Genomic DNA, 24725 nt, shown 5'->3' with positions numbered 1-24725 from the left:
GTGCTGGAGATGGAGCTTGAGCTCTTGTGCGTCATTGGGTAGAAAAGGGACACACATATAAGCAAGGAGACCTTACCTGCCTTTATTATCCAGTCTCACCACTGGTTGTCCTTGAGTGACGACTGTTCCCTTCTTTGGTACCCAGAGAGTTAAAGAGTGAGAGAGAGAGAGAAGACTCAAATCATCTGCACCCGTCGGACCTCTGACGACAAGTGTCGGAAATGTTTTCATGCTCCTCTGAGCATCGGTTTGTGCCAGACGATCAATGAGCTGTCAGCATCACAAAAACAGACCGATTGTCAGTTTTGATGCCATTCAGATCGCCAATGCTAGAATGAAGGGCTCCCACTCAGTCAAGAGGCACCGCATAACTGTAGTAAGTGCTAATTACTCATTTTAATTAGGCTGATTAAATTTAGGATAGGAGGAAAAGGCTATTAGTAATGAGTCTTCTGTAATGTGCGAAGCCATTCAGAGTCAGAGAGGAAGCAGATTTGTTGACACGGGATGGTTTTAATGCATAAGTTGTGAGGATTTAGAGTATATTTGGGAAATGTTTATTCAGAGCTACAGTGAATATTGTGATTGGCTCTTTAAAAGGTGTAAAAAACGACTGATTGCATTGTAACACCTTGGCTGCATCAGATATTGACTGAAGCTGTTTTGATACATTTAAAGTGAAACTATGTTGAGATCTTATCAGCGACAATAATGTTTTTATGGGTTGCTTGCATGTTGCGATAGAGAAATATTACTCTGTGCTCTAGAATGTCCTAGATAAGCACATTTGTCCTAGAGGGAGAATTTAGGACACAGTCTTTTTAAGGATCTGTCCTGGTCCTAAAAAATGATTTTAGATGGTTTTGCTCTGCAAACTTCATTAACATAGTTTCAGACTTGACGCTTGATGTTTTTTAATGCAGTCAATAATGCATTTAAAATGTAATGTCTTATTAGCCAAGGGGAAAAAACAGTACAGACTCAACAACTGCTTTTGCAGACTGGACTTTTTTAACCTGCTGTTTAGATGGCAAAATGTATCCTTATTTCATCTAATCAAGTTAACCCGTTTCTGTTTACTGTTGTTCATCAAATGAGTCTGCCGTTTTTAGTTACAAACAATATGTGCCATATTACTCAAAGCTTATGAATCATAAATTACAATGTGGCACAATGCTCCCATTGCTTTTACAATTTAAAATATGCTTTGTAGAGCTTATTTCTTAGCATGTTAATGCTTTCCTTTTCTACCTTATTGGCTGGTTTAAAATATCTCTGTGTGATTTAAGACGTACCTTTTTGCTGTTACTTTTACTGTGTAATGTGACATTTCTAAGTAAAAAAAAATAAAATAATATATATATATATATATATATATATATATATATATATATATATATGTATATATGTATATATATATATATATATATATATATATATATATATGTATATATATATATATATATATGTATGAAGTTGGGGACTTAATTTAATCCACTGATAAGTAATTGATTAGATGCTACATACATTTGTGAGTTAGCTAATCATGCAATAACATTGGCGAAACAATTAACAAAATAATTGGCTCAGGCTCACTATTAGTTTATTTTAATAATGTTAATAATTGTGGCTTGAGGATCTGTAATGGGAACTGGTGCTGTGTTCCCCATATTGTGAATTGGTTTGTGCAGTTCCTGTAAATGCTTTTGACTTCATCAAATTATTCCTGTTACCAGTATCCTTACAACATGGGTAACTTAATAATCAACAGCTTAATGAGTCCCAGGCTAGTGGGCCAGTCGGGTAGCTTAAAATCAGATGCGTCATCATGTAGAATCATGTATGTATATGTCATATTGTTTTTTAGCATTGATAATATTTTTTTTTTTTTCTTGAGCACCAAATCAGCATATTAAAATGATTTCTGAAGGATCATGTGACACTATTCGCTATTCCACCGTCCAGCTGAACGGTTTTACGGTAAAGAATGGTTACGGTTATATTTCCACTTGAGCTAGGTTCGGCACGGCACGATTACAAACCGTTTTTGGTCCGGAGTAGAATGTGTGTAGTGACGTTGCCACTCAGAATTGGTGACTTGTCTGTTGCCCGGCTACTAGTTTCTCTAGTAGAGAAGTGTGCAATTTGAGCAAACTAAAGTAAACAAAGTTAATAATAGAAATATCTGATCATCCTCCATAACGTGGTTTCTGTTTACATCTCATATCTCTGTAAACTCTTTGTAGTACATTCCAAAGATTTATCAGCTCCACTGTGGAAAATGAAACTATATCTATACCGGCTAGGCCGGATTGGCACCAAATTAAATAGTTTGGTTTAGTTTGGGCCGACTATGGAAAAGCGGCCAATGCTTTGCCAGCATCAGGCATCCTTCAGGAATAAATTACATTTTAAAATATATTAAGAGATAACAATTATTTTAAATGGTAATAATTTCATCACAATATTATTGTATTTACTGTATTTTTGATCCAATAAATGCAGTCTTGGTGAACATATTAATACTGTAGTATGATCCATATTACACTGGTTGAGTAGTTCAACCCAAAATGAAACATTTGTGTTTATTTACTAACCCTCATGTTGTTCCAAACCTGTCTTCTGTGGAGCATAATAGGTGATTTTTCAACTATTCCTTTATTTGTTGAGCAAAATAGATTAAGTAATAATCTGCATGACTAATGGTCATGTCTAAATGGAGTTTGAATGTCAAACTTAAAGGGTTAAATCACCCAAAAATGAAAATTCTGTCATTAATTACTCACCCTCATGACGTTCCAAACCCATAAGAGTTTCGTTCTTCTTTGGAACACAAATGAAGATATTTTTGATGAAATCCGAGTGCTTTCTGTCCCTCCATTGACAGCTACACAACTACCACTTTATCACTTCAAAAAGTTCATAAAGAGATTGTAAAACTATCAATCGGTTTAGTCCAAATTTTCTGAAGAGACACGATCGCTTTATATGATAAACATATTGAATTTAGGCTTTTATGCACATATAAACATTGATCAGCGAACAAAACAGATGCTCGACTGAACCTGCTTGACACGCAAGAACAAACCTCTTGAGGAAGATCAAACGTGCTGCGTAACACGAGATTGAACCTAATTGGTTCTTGCTGAAGCTCAGACGTGATGCGTAACACGAGAATGAACCTCATTGGTTCTTGCTGAAGCTCAGACGTGATGCGTAACACGAGAATGAACCTCATTGGTTCTCGCGGAAGCTCAAACGTGATCCGTAACACGAGAATGAACCTCATTGGTTCTTGCGGAAGCTCAAACGTGATGCGTAACATGAGAATGAACCTCATTGGTTCTTGCTGAAGCTCAGACGTGATGCGTAACACGAGAATTAACCTCATTGGTTCTTGCGGAAGCTCAAACGTGATGCGTAACACGAGAATGAACCTCATTGGTTCTTGCGGAAGCTCAAACGTGATGCGTAACATGAGAATGAATCTCATTGGTTCTTGCTGAAGCTCAGACGTGATGCGTAACACGAGAATGAACCTCATTGGTTCTTGCAGAAGCTCAAACTTGCTGCGTAACACGAGAATTAACCTCATTGGTTCTTGCGGAAGCTCAGACGTGATGCGTAACACGAGAATGAACCTCATTGGTTCTTGCGGAAGCTCAGACGTGATGCGTAACATGAGAATGAACCTCATTGGTTCTTGCTGAAGCTCAAACGTGCTGCGTAACACGAGAATGAACCTAATTGGTTCTTGCGGAAGCTCAGGCGTAATGCGTAACACGAGAATGAACCTCATTGGTTCTTGCAGAAGCTCAAACTTGCTGCGTAACACGAGAATGAACCTCATTGGTTCTTGCGGAAGCTCAGACGTGATGCGTAACACGAGAATGAACCTCATTGGTTCTTGCGGAAGCTCAGACGTGATGCGTAACATGAGAATGAACCTCATTGGTTCTTGTGGAAGCTCAAACGTGCTGCGTAACATGAGAATGAACCTAATTGGTTCTTGCTGAAGCTCAGACGTGATGCGTAACACGAGAATGAACCTCATTGGTTCTTGCTGAAGCTCAAACGTGCTGCGTAACACGAGAATGAACCTAATTGGTTCTTGCGGAAGCTCAAACGTGCTGCGTAACACGAGAATGAACCTCATTGGTTCTTGCGGAAGCTCAAACGTGCTGCGTAACACGAGAATGAACCTAATTGGTTCTTGCTGAAGCTCAGACGTGATGCGTAACACGAGAATGAACCTAATTGGTTCTTGCGGAAGCTCAAACGTGCTGCGTAACACGAGAATGAACCTCATTGGTTCTTGCGGAAGCTCAAACGTGCTGCGTAACACGAGAATGAACCTCATTGGTTCTTGCTGAAGCTCAGACGTGATGCGTAACATGAGAATGAACCTCATTGGTTCTTGCGGAAGCTCAAACGTGCTGCGTAACACGAGAATGAACCTCATTGGTTCTTGCGGAAGCTCAGGCGTAATGCGTAACACGAGAATGAACCTCATTGGTTCTTGCACATCAAGCAAACATGCTTGAGCTTCCGTTTACCACAACTGATGTGTGAGTTGATGAATATTTATATATAAATAAAAGCCTAAATTCAATCTGTTCATCATATAAAGCGATCGAGTCTCTTAAGAAATGTTGGACTAAACTGCTCAACTCATATGGATTAGTTTTACAATCTCTTTATGAACTTTTTGAAGCGTCAAAGTGGTAGTTGCGTAGCTGTCAATGGAGGGACAGAAAGCTCTCAGATTTCATCAAAAAGATTAAATTGTTCCGAAGATGAAAAAGTCTTACGGGTTTGGAACGACATGAAGGTGAGTAATTAATGGCAGAATTTTCATTTTTAGGGGAACTATCCCTTTAAGTAATCTTGACCCAGATCTAGTTGTACTACCCAATTCTAATCACTAGAGCTCTTTTCATAGCATGACTCACAGTGATGCAGGCAACATCTTGTCGATCTGTCTCCTCTCAGGTATTGTTTCAGCCTTCAGCCACGTCATACCTCATTTCCTGCAGCCCATTTAGAGACCTTGTTCATTTTTCGTGCTGCGATCTATTCATCTACATTGAATATTATTATTATTAAGATGTCTGATATAATTTAAGTCCCTTTGTTCCAGATGGACCGGCATTCTGCTTGAAAACGTATCATAGATGATTCCTCGCTGTGTGAGCCTATTGTGTCATCTCTGCCTTTTGTTTGCTCAGTGATGCTAACATGTTTAATAGATTTCTACAACCATGTCCACTAATTATCATCATTCATCAACCATTACAATTATTGATTCAGTAAGGTAGCTGGGTGTTTTTCTTTTGAGCAATGTCGTTTGACTCTCTCCACAGTTTGAGATTTTAACATCTTCATCAGTGGAGCCGAACTCACTATTTTACATTCTTATAACTTTACATTCGCTGTCAAACTTATAGTTTTGAATGGACTTGTCATTTATAGCTTCATGTTCACATAAAAACTGATCTAGCACTGTAGTATTAGTTATACTTGACTGGCAGGAAATATAGCTTGTCTTTAAAACAAAAACAATCATTTTATAAAAGCACCATTTCTGAAAGAATGCAGCTTCAGTGTTTTTCAGAGAAAGAGGAAGTCAAAGCAGAAATCCAGGATATCGTCTGACATTTTGTCCAGATTACTTTATTTACATGTCTCCCTTCCTATGAGGGGAAACTTTTTAGGCACCATACTGTAGCACTAACAGATGTAGACTGGAACTCTTTGACTGGCACAGTTCACAGATTATATATCCTTGTTGGGAGGAAATGAAGATATTTCCCGTGGTGAAGCTCCTCTTTGAGGTTGTTGGGTTCAAATATCTTCATGCAGTCAGCATTTGACATTCCCTATGTTTCATTTGGCTGGCATTTAACGACTACCAAAACAAATTCAGTACACAGAGATCTCCACAGTGATTCGAATTAAAACCTTAATAATTTTTGAAATTCTGACACATTCTGAGAATTTATCTAATCTAAAACTGTTGGGCTCACCAAGGCTGCCTTTATTTTATTATGCCTTAATATTGTGAAATATTACTACAATTTAAAATATTTTTTCTATTTGAATATATTTTAAAATGTAATGAATTCCTGTGATGCAAAGCTGAATTTTCAGCATCATTACTCCAGTCTTCAGTGTCACATGATCCATCAGAAATCATTCTAATATGCTGATTTGCTGCTAAAGAAACATTTCTCATTATCATCAATGTTGAAGACATGAAACTTTTAAACAGTATATTTGTCTTTAATAATAATCTTTTTTTTTTTTCATCTGTCTCCAGCCCACATCACACACAGATGGGCGGACTGAAGTGGCGTCCCGTCCCGGGCGGTCAGGGGCTCGCTGTCGAAACTCCATCGCCTCCTGTGCCGATGAGCAGCCACATATCGGCAACTACCGGCTCCTCAAAACCATCGGCAAGGGAAACTTTGCCAAGGTCAAATTGGCACGACACATTCTTACTGGACGAGAGGTGAGCTTTATGAAGATATGAATGGAGAAACTGGTTGGTTATACTAAAGGTTATACAGTGTCACAATAACACTTTACGTAGAGGCAATAGATATATATCTGTATATAGATGTATATCTTGGAAATTAACAATTCGTTCCCACGACTTACTAATACATCAGCATGTTTTATTAATTCGTTCCCTTGTTTTGAGTAAATCGTGCGCATGATATAAAAATGTATTTCCTTGTTTAGTAAATTGTCCACACGATATGATTCGTTCTTTCGTTTAACGAATTGTGGCCACGTTGAACTTCATTGGTTCTTGCAGAAGCTCAAAAGTGCTGTGTAACACGAGAATGAACCTCAATGGTTCTTGCTGAAGCTCAGACATGATTCGTAACATGAGAATGAACCTCATTGGTTCTTGCTGAAGCTCAGACATGATGCGTAACATGAGAATGAACCTCATTGGTTCTTGCGGAAGCTTACTTAATACTTAATACTTACTTAGCTTACGTAATAATTCATTCCCCTGTTTTAGTTAAATCAAAACGAGGGAACAAATTATTACTATGTGGCCAAGCTTTACTAAATCAAGGAAACAAATTATTATATTGTGAACATGATTTAGTAAAATGAGGGAACAAATTATTATATCTTGTGCACTTAATATCATATACAATATTAAATCTTAAAGGTGCCCTAGAATGTGTTGAAATAATATTTTTATTTTAATTTTGTCTCTGATATCTACATAGAGGGTATGGCTTATGTAAGGGCATTTAAAATGTCCAGATATGGTTTTGCAGGTCCATTTTCAACCCTAGAAATTGGCCCTAGAATGAAATGGTCTGTTTTTATTATTTGGAAGGGTCATGAATAGTAATGAGGAGTTCTGCTCTGATTGGCTGTTTCACTGCGGGCTCATAACAGAGTCCTGCACGGGTCCGATTTTGTAAATCCGCACCCGCCCGTACCCGCAGTGCTTCAAACCGCATCCGACCCGTTTTCCGACAGCAGCACTAATTAAAATCCGCACCTGACCCGCTTAAAATAGAACCGACACCCGACCCGCACCCGAAATAAAGTTTAGCCAATCACATTATAGTCACAATTACAAAAATGTTTATTGCCAGGTCATACAGAAGTTATTACACGACAATTAACACAAGGGCAACTTCAGCCGAAGCTGTAAAAAGGCCGGTACATGAAGAACATGGCTAACGTTACCACAAAACTGAGTAGCCTTATCACATTTCACCAATCGAACAGACGCGGCTACAACACTATATCTGCCACGCAATTTCGTCTAGCCTACATCTGACAATTTTGGGTTCAAACACCCCCTGCACACCACACATACTTAACAGTGTTACATTTGAAAAATACTGTTCGATAGAACTGCTTTGTTACCACAGTTATCTGCGTGCTTCCTCGGCGATGAAGTTCCACATTTGCGGCTATCCAACATGAAAATGCATGCAGCAAATAAGCCTTTCACAATATTTTCTTCAGATAACTCCAAATTTCTCCCACACACATCCATCTCGACGACTACAAGTAGATCGCGCGCGGTGTTATGATGAATTTTTAAAAGTGAAAGTAGCCTAGGTAACGTTAGATCCTGGGAGGGCGCAGTTCCGCCTGGCATTGAACATGGGCTGGCATGTGCAAATATTTGGAGGCGTACATATTAATGATCCCGACTGTTGCGTCACAGTCGGTGTTATGTGGAGATTCGCCTATTTTTCAGCTGTGTTTTTCAAAAACGAGATTTAAATAAGAAGGAGAAAACAATGGTGTTTGAGACTCACTGTATGTCATGTCCATGTACTGAACTCTTGTTATTTAACTATGCCAAGATAAATTCAATTTCAAATTCTAGGGCACCTTTAATTTACTTAAAGCAAGGGAACAAAATAATAAATCGTGGCCACGATTTACTAAAATGAGAGGAGAAATTCTTAATTCGTGGCCACGATATATATACAGTATTTTTTTTTTTCTGCATGGCTTGTTCATGGCTCCGTAGAAATATGAGCTGGATTTGTTCCTGACTGCTTTTGTGGGATTCACTCTGATGTTGAGTTGAGCTGTAGCGATAAAACCATCAAATTGATGCTCTTTTACTGGCGACTCATCAGACCTCATTGAACAAGGCAGTAAAATGTATTTTCTTTCCCTTCTCTCTCTTTTTCCTGCAGGTGGCCATAAAAATAATTGATAAGACACAACTTAATCCTACCAGCCTTCAAAAGGTAAACATTTTAGGATTCTTGCTGAACTATAAAAATCCTGTCCCCCACATTCTCAGTCTCCCCTATCTTTCTCTCTTTTGCTGGTTTAAGGACAAGAGCGTGCAAGAATGGAATCCCTCCATTTGTCCTTGTAAAGCGAATTAAACATTAACCAAATATGAAGATAGCATTGCTGTACTTTGCAAGTTCGAGGGACAGCTGCCTTTGGAACACTGGGTTTTATTGCTTATTTTTATAATCATCATAGTTATCGTTTTGATTTGGCATTAGTTGACATGTTCATTTTCATCAGCACAAGATGCAAACCAAAATCAAAAGGACTTCTGTTCAGAGTGGTGCATGATGGGAGAGCAGTAGCTGATGGAGGAACCCTCAGTGGACTTGGATTTCAGAGGCAGCTAATAATAGCATAAGCCGAGAAACCAGAATGAGAGGCTCGAATAATAACTACACATTTGCAGAGCGCTTAGATGGGACACTTTGCTTAGCGTGGGTCTCCTGGACTTTGTTGGTTCTGATGTCATATTTGGTGCCAAAAAATCGGGGTTTTTTTTCTCTGGATGGACCATATAGATCACATTGTCACATTGAGGTCAACGTGAGGTGTTGATGTTCTCTTCCACTGGCTGCCCTTTTCCCTATAATTAGCTGGCACTTGTTTTTTCCAGGCCATTGATTTAGGCCGTTTTCCATTTGCGAGCCGATTGACAGTCCATGGCTCAGGTTGTGTCTCTGGAGGGGAGGCGATGATTAGTTTGGGACATAAGGGGCAAAGACTGGGTATGACCCAGTCCCAGTGCAACCCACTGCTACGCTCAGTACGTATTTCCAATTAAGAAAGCAGAGGTGTAACCCTGGCATCCTGGCCAAATTTGCCCATTGGCCTCCAAATCATCCCCATATATATATATATATATATATATATATATAATATATATATATATATATATATATATATATATATATATAGCGCTTATATACTGATTGGCTTCATCACAAACTTCCTTGTGAAACATTAAAGTAGACTAGTGTGATCAACAGTGCAATTTATTTTCATATTTAATATTTCCAAAATTATTCAAAAATATTCAAAAAATAATGCTTTTTTTTTTACTCGAAAAATGAGATGCCTACTCTCAGATAAATGAGGCCTATGATTAATCAGATGCAAATAGAAATATAAAACCAGTCCTAATTGAAAGAGAACAAGTTAAAGGAACACACCGACTTTTTGCCGTAACTCTGTCTGACGCACCCATCGCTAGCCTAGCTTAGCACAAAGACTGGAGGTAAACGGCTCCAGCTAGCCTACTGCTCCCAATAAGTGAAAAATAACGGCAACATTTTCCTATTTAAATGTTGTGTAAAAAAGTTTTAGGTCAGTAAGAGTTTTTTTTAATAAATTATTCATTTTATTCAGCAAGGATGCAAAAACTGTGAAGAAGTTTATAATGTTACAAAATATTTCTATTTCAGATAAATGCTTCTTTCTATTTATCAAAGAATCTTGAAAGAAATTTATTGCGTTTTCCACAAAACACAATCGTTTTCAGCATTGATAATAGGAAATGTTTCCTGAGCAGCAAATCATATTAGAGTGATTTCTGAAGGATCATGTGACGCTGAAGACTGGAGTAATGATGCTGAAAATTCAGCTTTGCATCACAGGAATGCATTTCAAATAAATTTCAAAGAGACTTCTTTCAAAACCCCAAACTTTTGAACAGTAGTGTACGTTTGAACCCGACGAGACTACAAGCAATATGACTAATTTGGTCTAAATGCTTCGGTTAATGAAAATTCAAAAGTCAATTCTTTGGTGTCAAGGTTTTTTTTTTATTGTTCCATAGTATACTTTTTCATTTGTATTATTTATCTCACCCTCTGCTAAGATGTTTGCCATCTCTGCTCATAACTCATGTCAGCGGGAGTGTTAAATGACTGTCCGTCTGTACTCCATAGTCCTGGGCGGGAGGCTGAGTCATCATTGCTGATTCAGACCCTGCAGCCGTAACTCACTTTCACTGCTTGACATTTCATAGCTCTGATATCTCATGTCTGATCTTTCGTATTATAACGGGGAAAGGGGATGTTGGGGTAATGGTAGTCTCAGCCTCAGATGTCATGCCTACGGACCTTTGGCTGAAAGTCTGATGCATATTGCACACAAAATGGGAAACACTTTGGGAATTTCAAAGTTCTCATCTTATTGGTTGAATTCTACAGGATTTCCAGGAGACATCTGTGTCGCTTTCTTTTACTGTCCTGGAAACGAAGCTGTCGGGATGCCAAACCCCCTCATGGAAGAAGAAAACCGTCACGTTTACAACTGTGACAATGAGCACGTTTACATACACACCAGTACACTGATAACTCACAAAAATCAGCTTATTGAAATAACCAGTTGTCCGGGTTTACATGCAAACCAATAACCAGGTTATTTCATTTGTTGTGTCGGTTGTGATGTTAAATAAAGCATAAAAAATCGAAGAAGAGTATTGCAGCATGTCAGCGGGAAACTTACAGCCCATATATTATCCTCTCATGCAGTTATGATGCAGCATTTTGACTGTAGGCTCCCACTTCTTCTTCTGCTGCACAAGATGAGAGCACTTTTATAATTTTTTGGGTTAAGAAAGAGTCTGAGTTTGCGATGTATTTCCTCCTCCCTTACTGCAGAGTCTTAAATCCACAGTAAGGACGCGTGCGTTCCTGTCACATATCACGACAGAAAGCAAGTTAATGCTTTTACATGCTGAGCAAAATCTTCGTAAGGGCCAAAAATGTAGCTGTGACGTTCAGTTTATGCTTGAGCCATTTATGACCTTACTCCGATAAAAGAAAACGGGTTAACGTGTTTACATGATCACGTGCATTATCAGCTTATTATGCATAACCGAGTTAAGAATGTGCATGTAAACGCACTCAATGAGAGCTTATCAGGATCAACTAAACACTGGATTTTCAAAAGTATGTGAAATTCATGGCGCCATTGTTGCAGTGAACTTGCACAACGTTCTTGAATGAACAATTTGTTAGATGCATGCCGGTCTGTTATCATAGGGACATTTTCATGTCTCTAAACATGACGCCGAACGAAATGAACTGTGGTTGCTGTACATATCAGATGTCCTCTTTGGACTGTCCTTGGCCAATGGAGTCCAGACTTTCTGAATGTTGAAATGTTTTTTTTTCTTCTTCTTACAATTGACTAGAAGAATTTCTGAATTCATCTTTATGTTTCTATCCCCATCTTATTTTTCATGTAAGCATTAGATTCAGCATCAGGTGCAAAACAACCTTTTATAATGGCCGTTTATCTGTGTATGGATCTTTGGCGGAGGTCTTGAGAGTTGTTTGCTGTGTAGGTGGATTGTTGTTTTCTTCTTTGGACTTGATGAGACCGACATGTGGGAGTGAATGGGAAGTGATGACCCCGTTTGGTTAAACAATAATATTGTCAGTAGTGGATGGTTGTCAGTACTGGACCGCCCCAGACAATGGTTTGGATGGCAGTGCTAAAATGTGTCTAAATGTCTGACCCATATTGCTGAAGTCCATAACAATCCTTGCACAAATAAAGAGGTTATTATCATAGTTATGCTATAGCAAAGTTTAATGAAGGGATAGTTCACTCCAAAATTAAAATTCAGTCATTGTTTACTCGTTCTCTTAAACCTGAATGACTTTCGTTCTTCTGTGGAATACAAAAGAAGATATTTTGAAAAAAATGCCTCTGTCTTTTTTCATCCATACAATGAAAGTCAGTGGGGTACAATGTTGTTTTGTTCTTCAATGTTCTTCAGATTATCTTCTTTTATGTTCCACAGAAGAAAGAAAGTCATACAGGTTTGGAACAGCATGAGGATGAGTAAGTGAAGACAGAACTTTAATTTTAGGGTGAACTTTATTAATTACTCACCCTCATGTCGTTCCAAGCTCACGGAGAATCAATGAGATTCATTTTTGTGTTACGCATCACGTTTGAGCTTCTGCAAGAACAAATGAGGTTTTGTTCTCGTACGTCAAGCAGGTTCGGTTGAGCTTCTGTTTATGTTCGCTGATGACTGTTTAAATGTGAATCAAAGATTGAACATATAAAGATCGTGTCTCTTCAGAAAATTTAGACTAAACAGCTCAATTCATATGGATTAGTTTTATGATCTCTTTATGAACCTTTTGAAATGTCAGTGTCAGTTGCATAGCTGTCAATGGAGGGACAGAAATCTCTCAGATTTTATTAAAAATATCTTCATTTATGATCAGAAGATGAACATTTCGTGTTTGTAATGACATGGGGTGTAATGGTGTAATGTAATGGGTGAGTAATAATGACAGAATTAAAAGTTTTAGGTCAACTAACCCTTTATTTATGTTTTAGTTGATTTCAGGTGTTTTTAGCTGTTAATATATGTACAATTAAAGACCACACCAAATCACAATTAGAGTTTTGTGGCTTGTAGTTAATCTCTTTTTGCTTTCAAGTAATCTCTATGTTAGTGTACTCCTAAACATTGACAAAATAACCTTTTATATGCGGTTAAAATGTGTAGTCTTTCTCTTCTGGGACAATAAAGCAAAAATATCAATGATGTACCTTGAATTTGAGGGCATATAATTTTTTTAATTAATTTATCTAGCATCCAATACCACATTATTATTATTATTATTATTATTATTCTGTTTAATAATAAATGTATGCATTTTATTGGGGAGTATACATATTTTCTAGCGTTTATTTAACATCTCATACCACACCATTATTATTACTATTATATAGTATTTTTATTTATTTGTTTGTTTGTTGGGGTCTTTAATCCCCAATTTAAAAAATGTACGTATTTAGGATACTTGCAGTTATCTTTGCGGTTCATCACTAAGCAAAAGGCACTCTAAGATCCTATTGCTGCTTACAGTGCAATTTTAAAAAACATGCAATAAATAATATATAGAGGAAAATTGCTATGCTTAATACTGAGTCAGTTTTTACACGTCTTGGAGCTGTTTCATTTGGCACGCAGCGCTTTGCCATTAACCTTACTATTTAAATACAGCATCCACCCACACACCTCAGGCCCTCTCACAGACAATGACCACTTCTGTGCTTCCCAGAGCTTTTTCTTCTTCGTCTCTCACCGATGCCGTTTGTATTTGCGTTGGTGCGACCACTTACGCAACCGTAGAGAGTGGGAAGACAGCCTCTGGTTCTAGTTCCATCTCCTCGTTTAAAATTAACCTCTTTTTATGTACGAATAACAGGTTGGAGTCAGCGATCGACAGGCGCTGCGATCGAGTCAAGGTTGAGAGCACGGAAGCACGCCGAGCACTCAATAGCTAAAAGAAGCGGGTGAACGTCATCGTTGCGTGTTTTCAGACTGCGCATGTGGGTGTGCGTGGGTGTCGATGTAAAGGAGAAGTTCCGTTCAGCGATGATTATTATTAATTTTTTTCTGCCACCGGTATCCTAGAAACTCGCACTCTTTCTTGCAGCTAGTGAATGAGGAACATCTGAGATCAGGGGATGTGAATGAAAATGGAATGAGTCACCATTTCTCTCCTCAGAGAAGACTTAAATCTGAAGTTCATTCTTGAGCACATCGCTCTGATTTGGTCCACAGCAAAATCGTACAGCACCTGCTCAAATGCGTTTATTTCTGGTTCAGCCTCTCGTTTGTGTGTGGCCATGAGGAAAGGGCAGGGGTATTTCTTAAAGTACAGGCGCTCTTCTGGATGGGTAATAGGGCTGCATGATCTGTGAAAATAAAATTGATGTAGCAATATGACTTAGTACAGGGGTGCCCAACCCTGCTCCTGCCGATCGACTGTCCTGCACAGTTCATCTCCAACCCTAATCAAACACACCTGAAGCAACCAATTAAGGTCTTCAGGATCACTTGAAAATGAAAGGCAGGTGTGTTTGATTAGGGTTGGAGATGAACTGTGCAGGACAGTCGATCGGCAGGAGCAGGGTTGGGCACCCCTGGCTTAGTACAATTGTCAAATCGCGCAGGCTATGTTTAAATTAAATAAATATATGCAAAATACTGCTTGCATGTCAATTAACAAACAGTGTCGTTCTTCATTCAGCCGCACATACAGTAGTCAACATTTGAAGTGGATCAAAAAAGTTGAACGGACAAGACAAGAACGGGTATTGAACGGGTAAAGGTTTTGATCCACTTCAAATGTTGACTACTATATTTTTATTTGCCACCAACCCATCAAAATAAAAGCCTAATGGTTTACTGTTAGAAAATGAAGACATGTATTAGTATTGTAATTTCACAGTGAGATAAATTATTTTTATTTTACAGTAGTATTATCCCATTTTTTTTCTCAATGTTTTTATTAAATAATTACAATCAGATCATATAATAATTATAGGCGCATTCACTGCATGTCATAATTACGAGATTTCAACACGTCTTCGTAGAGCTCGTAATTACTACTTGTAAGCTGGGGATTTTTTTGAGAGCTCCTACTTGTACCATGTGACCACTGTACCACCTGATCACTGCAAATTCATTTAGGCGTTGATAGTGGTGCCATAGAAATACGTAATTCCCAGTAAGAGGAGATTATGAACACTCAGAGTAGAACGTCACGTGTTGTCTTCTCGAAATTGCGGTGATTATGACATGGCGTGAACGCAGAATATTATTATTTTGTAGTCATTTTGTAATTGTTGAAAACAGTGGGAATGCGACCTATCAAAACTCTAGTGAAAAGAGGTTGTTTTTTTTTTTTTCACTTTATGGTTGCTTAAAAGGTTTGAGTTGTTTTTTGGAAAAAGTATACCCAAGTATGAACCCGAACCCTAAATCGTTTAACCCTACAAGGATTACCTCAAAGTAAAAGTTATATTTCATAAAGAATATTTTATTTTTTATGCAGATGCACATCCCCAGAAAATCACCTCACTCTACAATGATTCATTTTTCAACTCATCTGGTGAAAATTCCTGGGTTTTTTATTCATATCGCAATAAATGTATTTTTTTTTTTAAATATATATAATTGTTCTCCAATATTGTGCATCCCTAATGGCAAAGCAAAGGTTCAGGAATGTTCAAAGCCACAAAACCTCTGCAGTCTGGCAGCGTTTTGCGGGCCTGTCTTCCCGCTGGCATTGACCTCATTTCGTGCTTGCATCATCCAGAAAGCAATGCATCTGTGCAGGTCCATTTGTTACTTGTCTGACTAATTATGTCTGGATTTGCCCTGAGATTTTGTAACATCTGGATTGGTTATTATTCCTGTCCTCCTTCGGTTATCAAATGAAAATATGAATAAAGAAGCAAGATCACGTCAATTACTTTTTAAAGATGTAAAATGCACAAATGTGGTAGTACAAATCCTCAAGCACAAAGGCAGGACTTTTTGGGTCGCTCCGCTAGCCAGACATGCAAATCTTCAAGTTGCTACTTTGTTCTTTTTTATCTCAAGTTTTGCCAACTGGACTTCCATAATGGACTTCCCATTTCCTGTTTTTATTCCATCAACCAGATTTGCCTTTTTATTGTTTAATTTCTCTGGTGTGCCTTCCTCTAACAGCAGCACTTAGAAATTGTATTTAAGCAATTCTCACTGCATTTTTTTTAAAAACAAATCATATCCAAAAGAATGAAGTACACAGGAAAGCTTGGGAAGTAAGAGCCTTTGTGCTGCATGGTTTAAGTATCAGATATTAATAGCACAGTACTGTGTGATTTCCATATACAATGGTACATGGCACTTCAAAGAATGCTGTAATCACGAATTTCACCATCATATTTTTCCTATATTTAGAACCATTTTCAAAAAAAAAAAAATCCTCCAAAACTTTACCTTACTGTAATTTAATGCCATACCAGCTAAAACAATATAAAAAAGTGAAAAATGAAAAAAATAAAACAACATGTATAATAATAATAATAAACAACAATAAAGTAAAACAATAAATAAAAAAACTGCAAAAAGGGTTTAAAAAATAGTAATAATCTAAAACTAAATCTGGTCTCGTTTCATTAAAAATCTTTTCATAAGAATTGACTGAAAAGTCAATTGTAGAGTCCTAAAGGCTTCAAGACATAAGTCCATGAAATATGTGTAAATAACGGTAAAATTGCACAATCACATACATGCACACATCCAGAGCATATGATGTTGCATGATACTCACATCCAGACTATAAGCTCCTATCTTAGAAATAACTACAAATTTCTCTCCCGCCCATATGCATTGCATGCATGTAATGTCTTATGTTGTTAACTTCAAATGTGGTTCTAAATAGTAAGCATCATAGACAGTAACTCAAAAGCGTGCGAGCAGCTGGAGTTCCAGGAAACACGACCTGTGCACTGTAAGGTCTGGCTGGCATCTAATAAAAATTTTCCACAGAGTGAGAGGCAGATATGAAGAAAATATTCCATCCTCGACACACAAACGGAACAAAAACAAAAAGAGGATAAACAGACAATAGAGAAAAAGAGAGCTTTCAGCCCATCTGGGTGGTGTTGCACCGGATAGGATGCGATGTGACCGACCCCTGCATAATCCTGACACCTTTGCCCCTTTTCTCTTCAAACAAGGGTAGACCTGATGATTAAACCAATTAGGGATGTTGCTTTAAATGCATTCAAGCCATCCCGGTGTGTGTGTGTAGCTCTGAAAGAGCGTCCTAATGTGACTTCAACATATCCCTTACTGACTCATGGGATTAAACTTTTGGTTATTTGGGATTAAATTTATGCAAAAATTTCTGTGAAACAAGCATCTAAGCAAATTATTTTTATTTTTTTTGCAGAAATTAATACTTTAATTCAGCAAGGATGCATTAAATTGGTCAAAAAGTGACCGTAAACATTCATAATGTTACAAAAGATTTCCATTTCAAAGAAAAGCTGTTCTTTTAAACTGTATATTCATCAAAGAATAATGAAAATGCAGCACAGCAGTGTACATATTTAAGAGAGATTCATAATTATTGAAAGAATTATTATAACTAGTAAATAATTACTATAATGTTGAATAATGTAGTTCAACTGGCTCTACTAGAACCACTAATAGTATTTTTTTAACCCAGAATGTTGGCAAATAGGTCATAATAAAGGCGCACCAGGCAGCAAAACACGTTATCTTGAAGCTTTAGTTATTCGAGGATAGTTTGGAGAAGCGTTGTGAAATGATTCATATACTGCATGAGATTAGATTTCCCCAGAATTAACTGAAAAACAGTTGATAATTTGCGCCTTCGTTTTTACCAAGGTTGTGCGAGGGGAAAACACATTCTTGTTTGATTCAGACAGGATTACCACAAAGTTTGTCTGGGAAACTCAAATTTACCTAATTCCGTCATGGCAAGTGAGTCGTGTCCAATTGGAGCTAAAGCTATGTCACGTTGTTAACCGAAATTGTGGCTTTCCTCAATTGATTGACATATTTGAACTCTTTCAAAGTCATTTTATACTGTACATTGTTATAAAACTATGCTTGGGCGTACAGTTTTTCTTTGAAATGCGCCTTTCATTTCAGCTTGGATTTTTAGTGTCTTTGATATTTGTTTAGATTCAGGTTGTTGTTTCGGCTGGTATTTAGTCTATCTTTTGGTTATTTCCGTCTTGTCTTGTGTGTGCGTCTGGCACAGTGAATGACTTGTGAACAGTTGGCTGTGATCAAAGCTGATTCTCCAGCAACTCAACATCTAAACCTAGAAGCTCCATAGTTTTGAACAAAGGAACATCTAAATATTTAGATCTTGAAGTTTCTATTTTGAGTCCCTGAAGTTTTTTTTTTTTTACTCTAGCATGTCTGCATTTGCTGTCATAAAAACTGCCTAATGTAATTATTCACCTTTCTCTGTCTAATACGCTCTTTGTTGTTAAAAAAGTGAGATGGAGATAGAGCGAGATTGTGACGGCTACAAAAAACTTTCTCAGAGAACAAATTTAGACTTTCTGTCATTTACTCATCCTCATGTTGTTACAAGCGTGAAAAGAGAAAAGTGGAGGATTGTTCTGGTCACTCGCTGCATTATTAAAGTGGTTCATAATCATGCAATGGCCTTGTGTGGGAAACCTGAGAATCTTCTCCTCAAATGTTATGTCTTTTTTTTAAGCTTGAATGCCTCAGTCCCATTTATTTCTCATAAAAAAGCAACCAGTTCAGTTTAAAATTCTTGTTTTGTGTTCCACAGAGGGGAAAAAGGTCACATACAGTACATGAGGGTGAGTAAGACCCTGTTTCCACCTGGTATTAAAAGGTTAGTTCAACCCAAAAATGAAAATACTGTCATTATTTACTCACCCTCATGTTGTTTCAAACCTGTATGAATTTCTTTCTTCTGCTGAACACAAAAGAAGATATTCTGATGAATGTCGGTTACCAAACAGTTGATGTGCCCCATTGACTTCCATAGTATTTATTTTTCCAACGGTAGTGTATGTACTAAAAAAAAAGTACATTAGCAACCGCAAAGCAATGTCCTGGCAACCGCTCAGAACAAGCACCACTCACATTACCTTCAGAAAAATATACAATGTAATTATTGCATCTTTTTCTTTTATGGCTCTTTTCGTGCTTTCTAGAAGATCCTAAAACAGGCACTTAATGAAGCGCTAAAATGTAATCAGGAATACGCCATGACAACCAAGCCATTCTGTTTTTGCCGCCAAGCATTCTAACTCTCTTCATGAGCCATTTGAGAGCGTTTCATGTTCTCAGAAGTGGAGCGGTATGTGCTGTTTGCATGCACCTTAAACGGGGAAATGAGCCATGGAGGAAGTTAAAGACACAAACACGTTAACATGCTGGCGAGGAAAAGTGGGCTCTTGTCCAATTAGGCCAGCCGAGAGATTCCTCTGAGCGAATCTTCTAATGTTCAGTAATTGTGTTTATTCACCCTTTAGTGCATCCAAACTGGTTTTATATTACTTTTTCAGTGCCCCCCCCAAAAAAGTGGGAAGCTCTTTATAACTTGCCCCAATAACCTGGATGATGGCAGCCTGGAGTTATCAAAAGAGGAAAAGAAAATGTCTTTTAGGAAATAAATATCACCCTGGCGATTGAGTGAGCGCTTAAAGCTGCCTCATATCCTTCATCTGTGGATTATTTTCTCTACCTAAATGTGTCTGTGTGTCCCACTTTCACATGATCCTTTTCTAAAATGTCCAAAAGTCATCCGAATTAGGTGGACAATGTTTTTCCTCCTGCCCGAGAAGGAACTAAATGAGCTTTTGAGATCTGAGTGTTGACTGAAGTGGGAAATATAGTTTGAGTCATATGTTTGTGTGTTATGTAGCACGCGTATTGAGCTTGACTTCCTGTTGTGGTTTTTGGTTTATAGGGCCATTCTCTTTGAAAGATCATAAAGTCAAAGAGAGATGGCTCCTTTTATTACAGTAAGCAAAGTTGGGTTTTATGTAGGGCTGGGTATTGACACAAATTTCACAATTCGATTCGATTTCGATTCACAAGCTTGCAATTCGATTCGATTACGATTCGATTCGATTCAATATCAATTATTTTGGATATCAGGTACAAAACATTGTTAATTTTCTCAAGGAAAACAAATCTCTTAACTATTTTTTGTAAACTATGGGAGTCAGTTGTAGCCTATAGGCTTCATTAGCCGACTATAATATTGAAGGTAAAAAACTGATTTGTATACAAACACTTAAAATACACTTATTTATTTTTATAATAATAAAGTTATATGAAATTATATACAAATTTAAATGGTGGCTGTCATAAAAAAAACTTTCCAGATTTATTCAAACATGCATTAAATATTGAAGAACATTAAAAATTATAATGAATATGGTGCATATATTTAACAAAATGCTCCTCTCTAGAGTTAATTTTTCTAGCTGACTAATGAGTTTATGGTCACTGGATATGTTTTTTTTAGGTAAATGTGACGTTACATGACATTGTTTACTAACGTCTTTCCACGGTTGAAACACTGATTGAGCGATTCCATGTGACATGATACGGACTTCGATAAGTTGTACTCTACCTTTTAACACACTTTCAGATGTTCATTCATGTTTATTTCGCGCTGTAACGGATAATATTAAGGCGGAAGAGAAGATTGTGTGCGCTCCGCGTTGCTGCTTCTCTTGAGCTGAGCAAGAGCGATCTCACGCCACAGCGCCAAAACGGTATTTATGTTTTTGAATTTCATAAGAAAATGGCCATAATTTGAAATCTGAGACTTAATTAATTATTAATAATAACAAAGCACAAAGATTATTGCGATTTATTGAATGGGAATGCGCGCAACAATGTTCCATTCATTCATCAACTGAAAACAGGATGACTAATCGATTCTTGGGATTTAAGAATCGATATCGTTTCGTAAAAATGAGAATCGATTAAAATCGAGAAATCGATATTTTTTACCCAGCCCTAGTTTTATGTATTGTTTCAAAAATGAAAGGCATGAAATGGCCCTTTTAATATTGTGTGTTTGTTCTTGTGTAGAGTTGCATAATGAGTTATTGTACATTATCTGTCCATTAGTTTAATAGGTTCTGACACTTTACTATCGAATCGTTCTCTACTATGTAGTCAGTGTGTGTACATGTACAGTATTGTTGAGATTTTTGACTAACACATGGATTTGTCGTGGCGTGAGGGAAACTAAAATAGCTATAACTTTATTTATTAGTATTTTACATTATTTCTGAATGCATTAATAAAATGTGACTTATATGAGAGTTGTTTTTTTTCTCTCTAAAAAAAGCAGTTTATATGTGTACTAGCGTTTCTTTTCTTTTTTTTAACCATGCAGCAAACGTTTTAAAATGTCTTGAAAATGACTTTATTAGGGCTGTCACGATTCTTCTTCGATTAGAGTACTCGATTTAAATGGCAGTAACCGGCAAAATACCTGAAATGGTGCATTCCACAGACGAGAATCCATGAATTGCACTATTAGACCGTTTTCTAAGGATGCACGATATATTAAAATTATTCTATAAAACTATATGATTACTTTCTTTTGATACTTTATTTGAACCAAATTTTATTGCCTCATTGTTATAATGCATTTTAAATCATTTTAAAGGCTTAGGTCATTGCTCTTTAGATTTTTATCACAAAAAGTATCCGATTACTCGACTGTCAAAGTAATCGATCGATTGCCAAAATAATTGTTAGTGACAGCCGTAGACTTTATATAATGACTTAAATTACTTTTTTAAACCGTCTAACTGATAGTATTAATTGGTCAAAATTCTTACTGTCAGTTAAGAATAACCAGTTGATTAGGGACCAGCATCCCTGTGAACCGCTCATCGATATTACCGCAGCAGCTTGTGTATTTGTGTATTTGTGGTGGTAAAAACTGTGTGTGCAGCGTGGACAGCCCTTCTCTTTCTAGGTCAGTACAAATGAGTACATCTCTGTGAGGGAGTTCCTGTTTATGAGATGTGCTGAGAGAGGAGGGGAGTGTGGGGTGATTGTTGAGGGACCGCTGAAGTGTTTCCTGTTTCTCCACTGCTATCCAGAGTGGCCAGCGTGCGATTGGTGTTTGTACAGTGGTGGGCGGGGATATTTTACTAACCTCAGGAAATTAGCTTGCATTTTTGCTTTTCCTTCACAGGCCCATCTTCACAGCATCCTTTTCAGCATCCACATTTTTAAATGATAGTGTATATGTATTTTTATTTATTTATTTATTTATTTTTGTAACCTCATATTGTTTTCTGGAGAAATCTACCTGGCTAAAAATAGCTCCTATCTCATTATTTTAGATGTTTACCAGTGACTGGTTCTTTGTTGGAACTAAAAGCATGAATTGGGCTTGTAATTGTTCCTGTCTGCCGTCTTTGAAGTCACAGCTCAGTCGAGTTTAGTATTGTGCACGTTCCATCAGCCAATCACACGTTGTCATAATATAATTTTCTACATCTCCAGAGTGATTAGTCACGTGGCATTTACGGCTCAGGTGATTAATTACTTTAAGTACTTTAGTTGCTCTTATGGTTGGAAAATTCCTTACGGATATTATTTTATAACTAATTTCACTAGTGTATTCTATTGAAAGGCCTACATTTAATTCTCAAAACCTGATTATGCAAATCTGTTTGGCTTTTAAGCAAATAGAACAGCGCCGACAAAAACCTCTTCCTGTCACTTCAGAAGCTCTGAGTAGAGATGAGCTGTTTTCTGTGGTTTCACAAACTAGCCTGTGTGTGCTTATAAGACTCGACATGCATCTGTGGCCCTTTTCATTGGTTCTTATTGTTCGTAATTTAACATGCACTGTAAACTTTAGTTTTCAAAGTTGTAAATAAAACAGATTATACAAGAAAATACTATTTCACTTTCTCAAACTTGTTAATAAAACCAAAATTATCAGAGTACATTTGACAAGAAAATGCTATTTCAGTCTTTCTACTTCAAAATTGCATGCTTAATTCAATGTAATAATTTGTTATAATTTGCTAGCAAAAGCAGTGAAAATCCTGCACCAAATTTATTCAGTGTACTGAGTGAAACAGGATATTCATTGAGGAAAAAAAATGTAGGGCGTGAATTGATTGGATCATGAAAAGTGGGCCAGACCTGAATGAGTTAAGTCTTTTGGTTATGGTTAAATTTTGGTTACTCCTGAGATTCCTAGATGGCATCAACCAATGATCCAAGTCATTTAACCTACCAACCTGACTCATTCTGCCTCCTCATGACTGTGTCTGATGAATTGACCACATTCATGCAACTTTATCTTGTTTTTTTTCCCAGGCGTAGAACCAATGGCAAAAGCAGAGGGTCTTCAATGATTGCAAAGAGGAGCGTCATCACTTTGAAACTAGTGAATTATTCAGCAAGTGCTGTTGTTTTTTTCCCACAGAACACCATTGAGAGTATTCATTGTGAGAAACAGGAAGTAGCTGCCACTTCAGGGCATGTGAAAACCACACGTTTTAGAGATGCGCATATGGACAAAAGTGCATGCTGCAATTGTGCTTTAATGGCACAGTAACGAACATGTGCACGGTAACGCACATGCATGGGAGCGCTTCTCAAAAATACTGCGCTGATTGCTTTTTTGGATGCGTTACAGAGAAGATTGCATCTATTTACAAAAAGTGCATGTTTCGTAGAGAAAGCTTTTCTCTGCAGGCGGTCTCAGTGCAGCTTCACACCTACACACTATACACACCCAGCATCAAGCACTTGATGTTGAAGAGCATGGCATCTGCACCATGTGTTATTTACAGGAGAACATTCAGGCCATCTAGAATTTGATGAAGTAGACGGGTAGGTTATCACCTTCATCTCATTCCAAACCTACTGCTCATTTTTCCCCATATGATTATAATTTATGAGGGACTGGAGCTGTCAAGATTCAAAAAGGATGCATAATAGAAGTCTGTAGATCATCAACAAATCATTCTTCAGTCACACTTTAGATTAGGGTCCAATTCTCACTATTAACTACAACTTTTGTATAAATAAACTCCTAATTACTGCTTATTAATAGTTAGGAAGGTAGTTGTTTAGTTTAGGTATTGGGTAGGATTAAGGAATGTAGAATATGGTTATGCAGAATAAGGAATTAATGCATGCTAATAATAAGCATCTAGTTAATAGTGAGAATTGGACCCTAAACTAAAGTGTTACTCATTCCTCTAGTCTTATCTGATTGATACAAGCACTTTATTTATTTAAACAGTTATTTTATTAAGTTTTAAGTTTTATAATAAGTTAAAATTTAAGTAATTATTTATTGAAAACAAACCGCTCTTCTAGTCTGATCTGATTGATACTACACATACACTTTAATTATTATTTTATTACAGTGTTTTATTATTTTCACAAGTTGAAATTTAAGTCCTTATTTAGTGAAAACAAATTGTTCTATTTTGATCAAATTGATACTACACATGCTACATTGTATTTATTTATTAAGCTGTTATTGTATTAAGTTATGAATTATTTTCATAAGTTAAAATTTAGGTGATTATTCACCTTTGTTTGATATAATTGA

The 24725-nt window shown here is 37.1% G+C and overlaps 1 protein-coding gene across 16 annotated transcripts in view; it reads left to right on the top strand.

Moving 5' to 3' along the window:
* mark3b (MAP/microtubule affinity-regulating kinase 3b) overlaps positions 1 to 24725 on the top strand; it is a 62410-nt gene that overhangs the window by 3132 nt on the left and 34553 nt on the right. For 6 of the 16 annotated variants that reach the window (XR_014603436.1, XM_084091565.1, XM_084091563.1 and 3 more), the window contains exons 2-3: positions 6320 to 6511; positions 8697 to 8750. Coding sequence is in view for 13 of the 16 variants with exons in the window: in XM_084091565.1 (XP_083947691.1) it covers positions 6320 to 6511; positions 8697 to 8750 (246 nt within the window). In the remaining 3 variants the exon portion in view is untranslated. Of the gene's footprint in view, positions 1 to 181; positions 377 to 6319; positions 6512 to 8696; positions 8751 to 24725 lie in introns of those variants that run through there. The other 10 variants (XM_084091567.1, XM_084091561.1, XR_014603437.1 and 7 more) reach the window with 9 other exon arrangements.

Source organism: Abramis brama, assembly GCF_963993115.1.
Source record: "Abramis brama genome assembly, chromosome: 18".
NCBI lineage: Eukaryota > Metazoa > Chordata > Actinopteri > Cypriniformes > Leuciscidae > Abramis > Abramis brama.
This window is presented reverse-complemented; position numbering and strand designations above follow the sequence as displayed.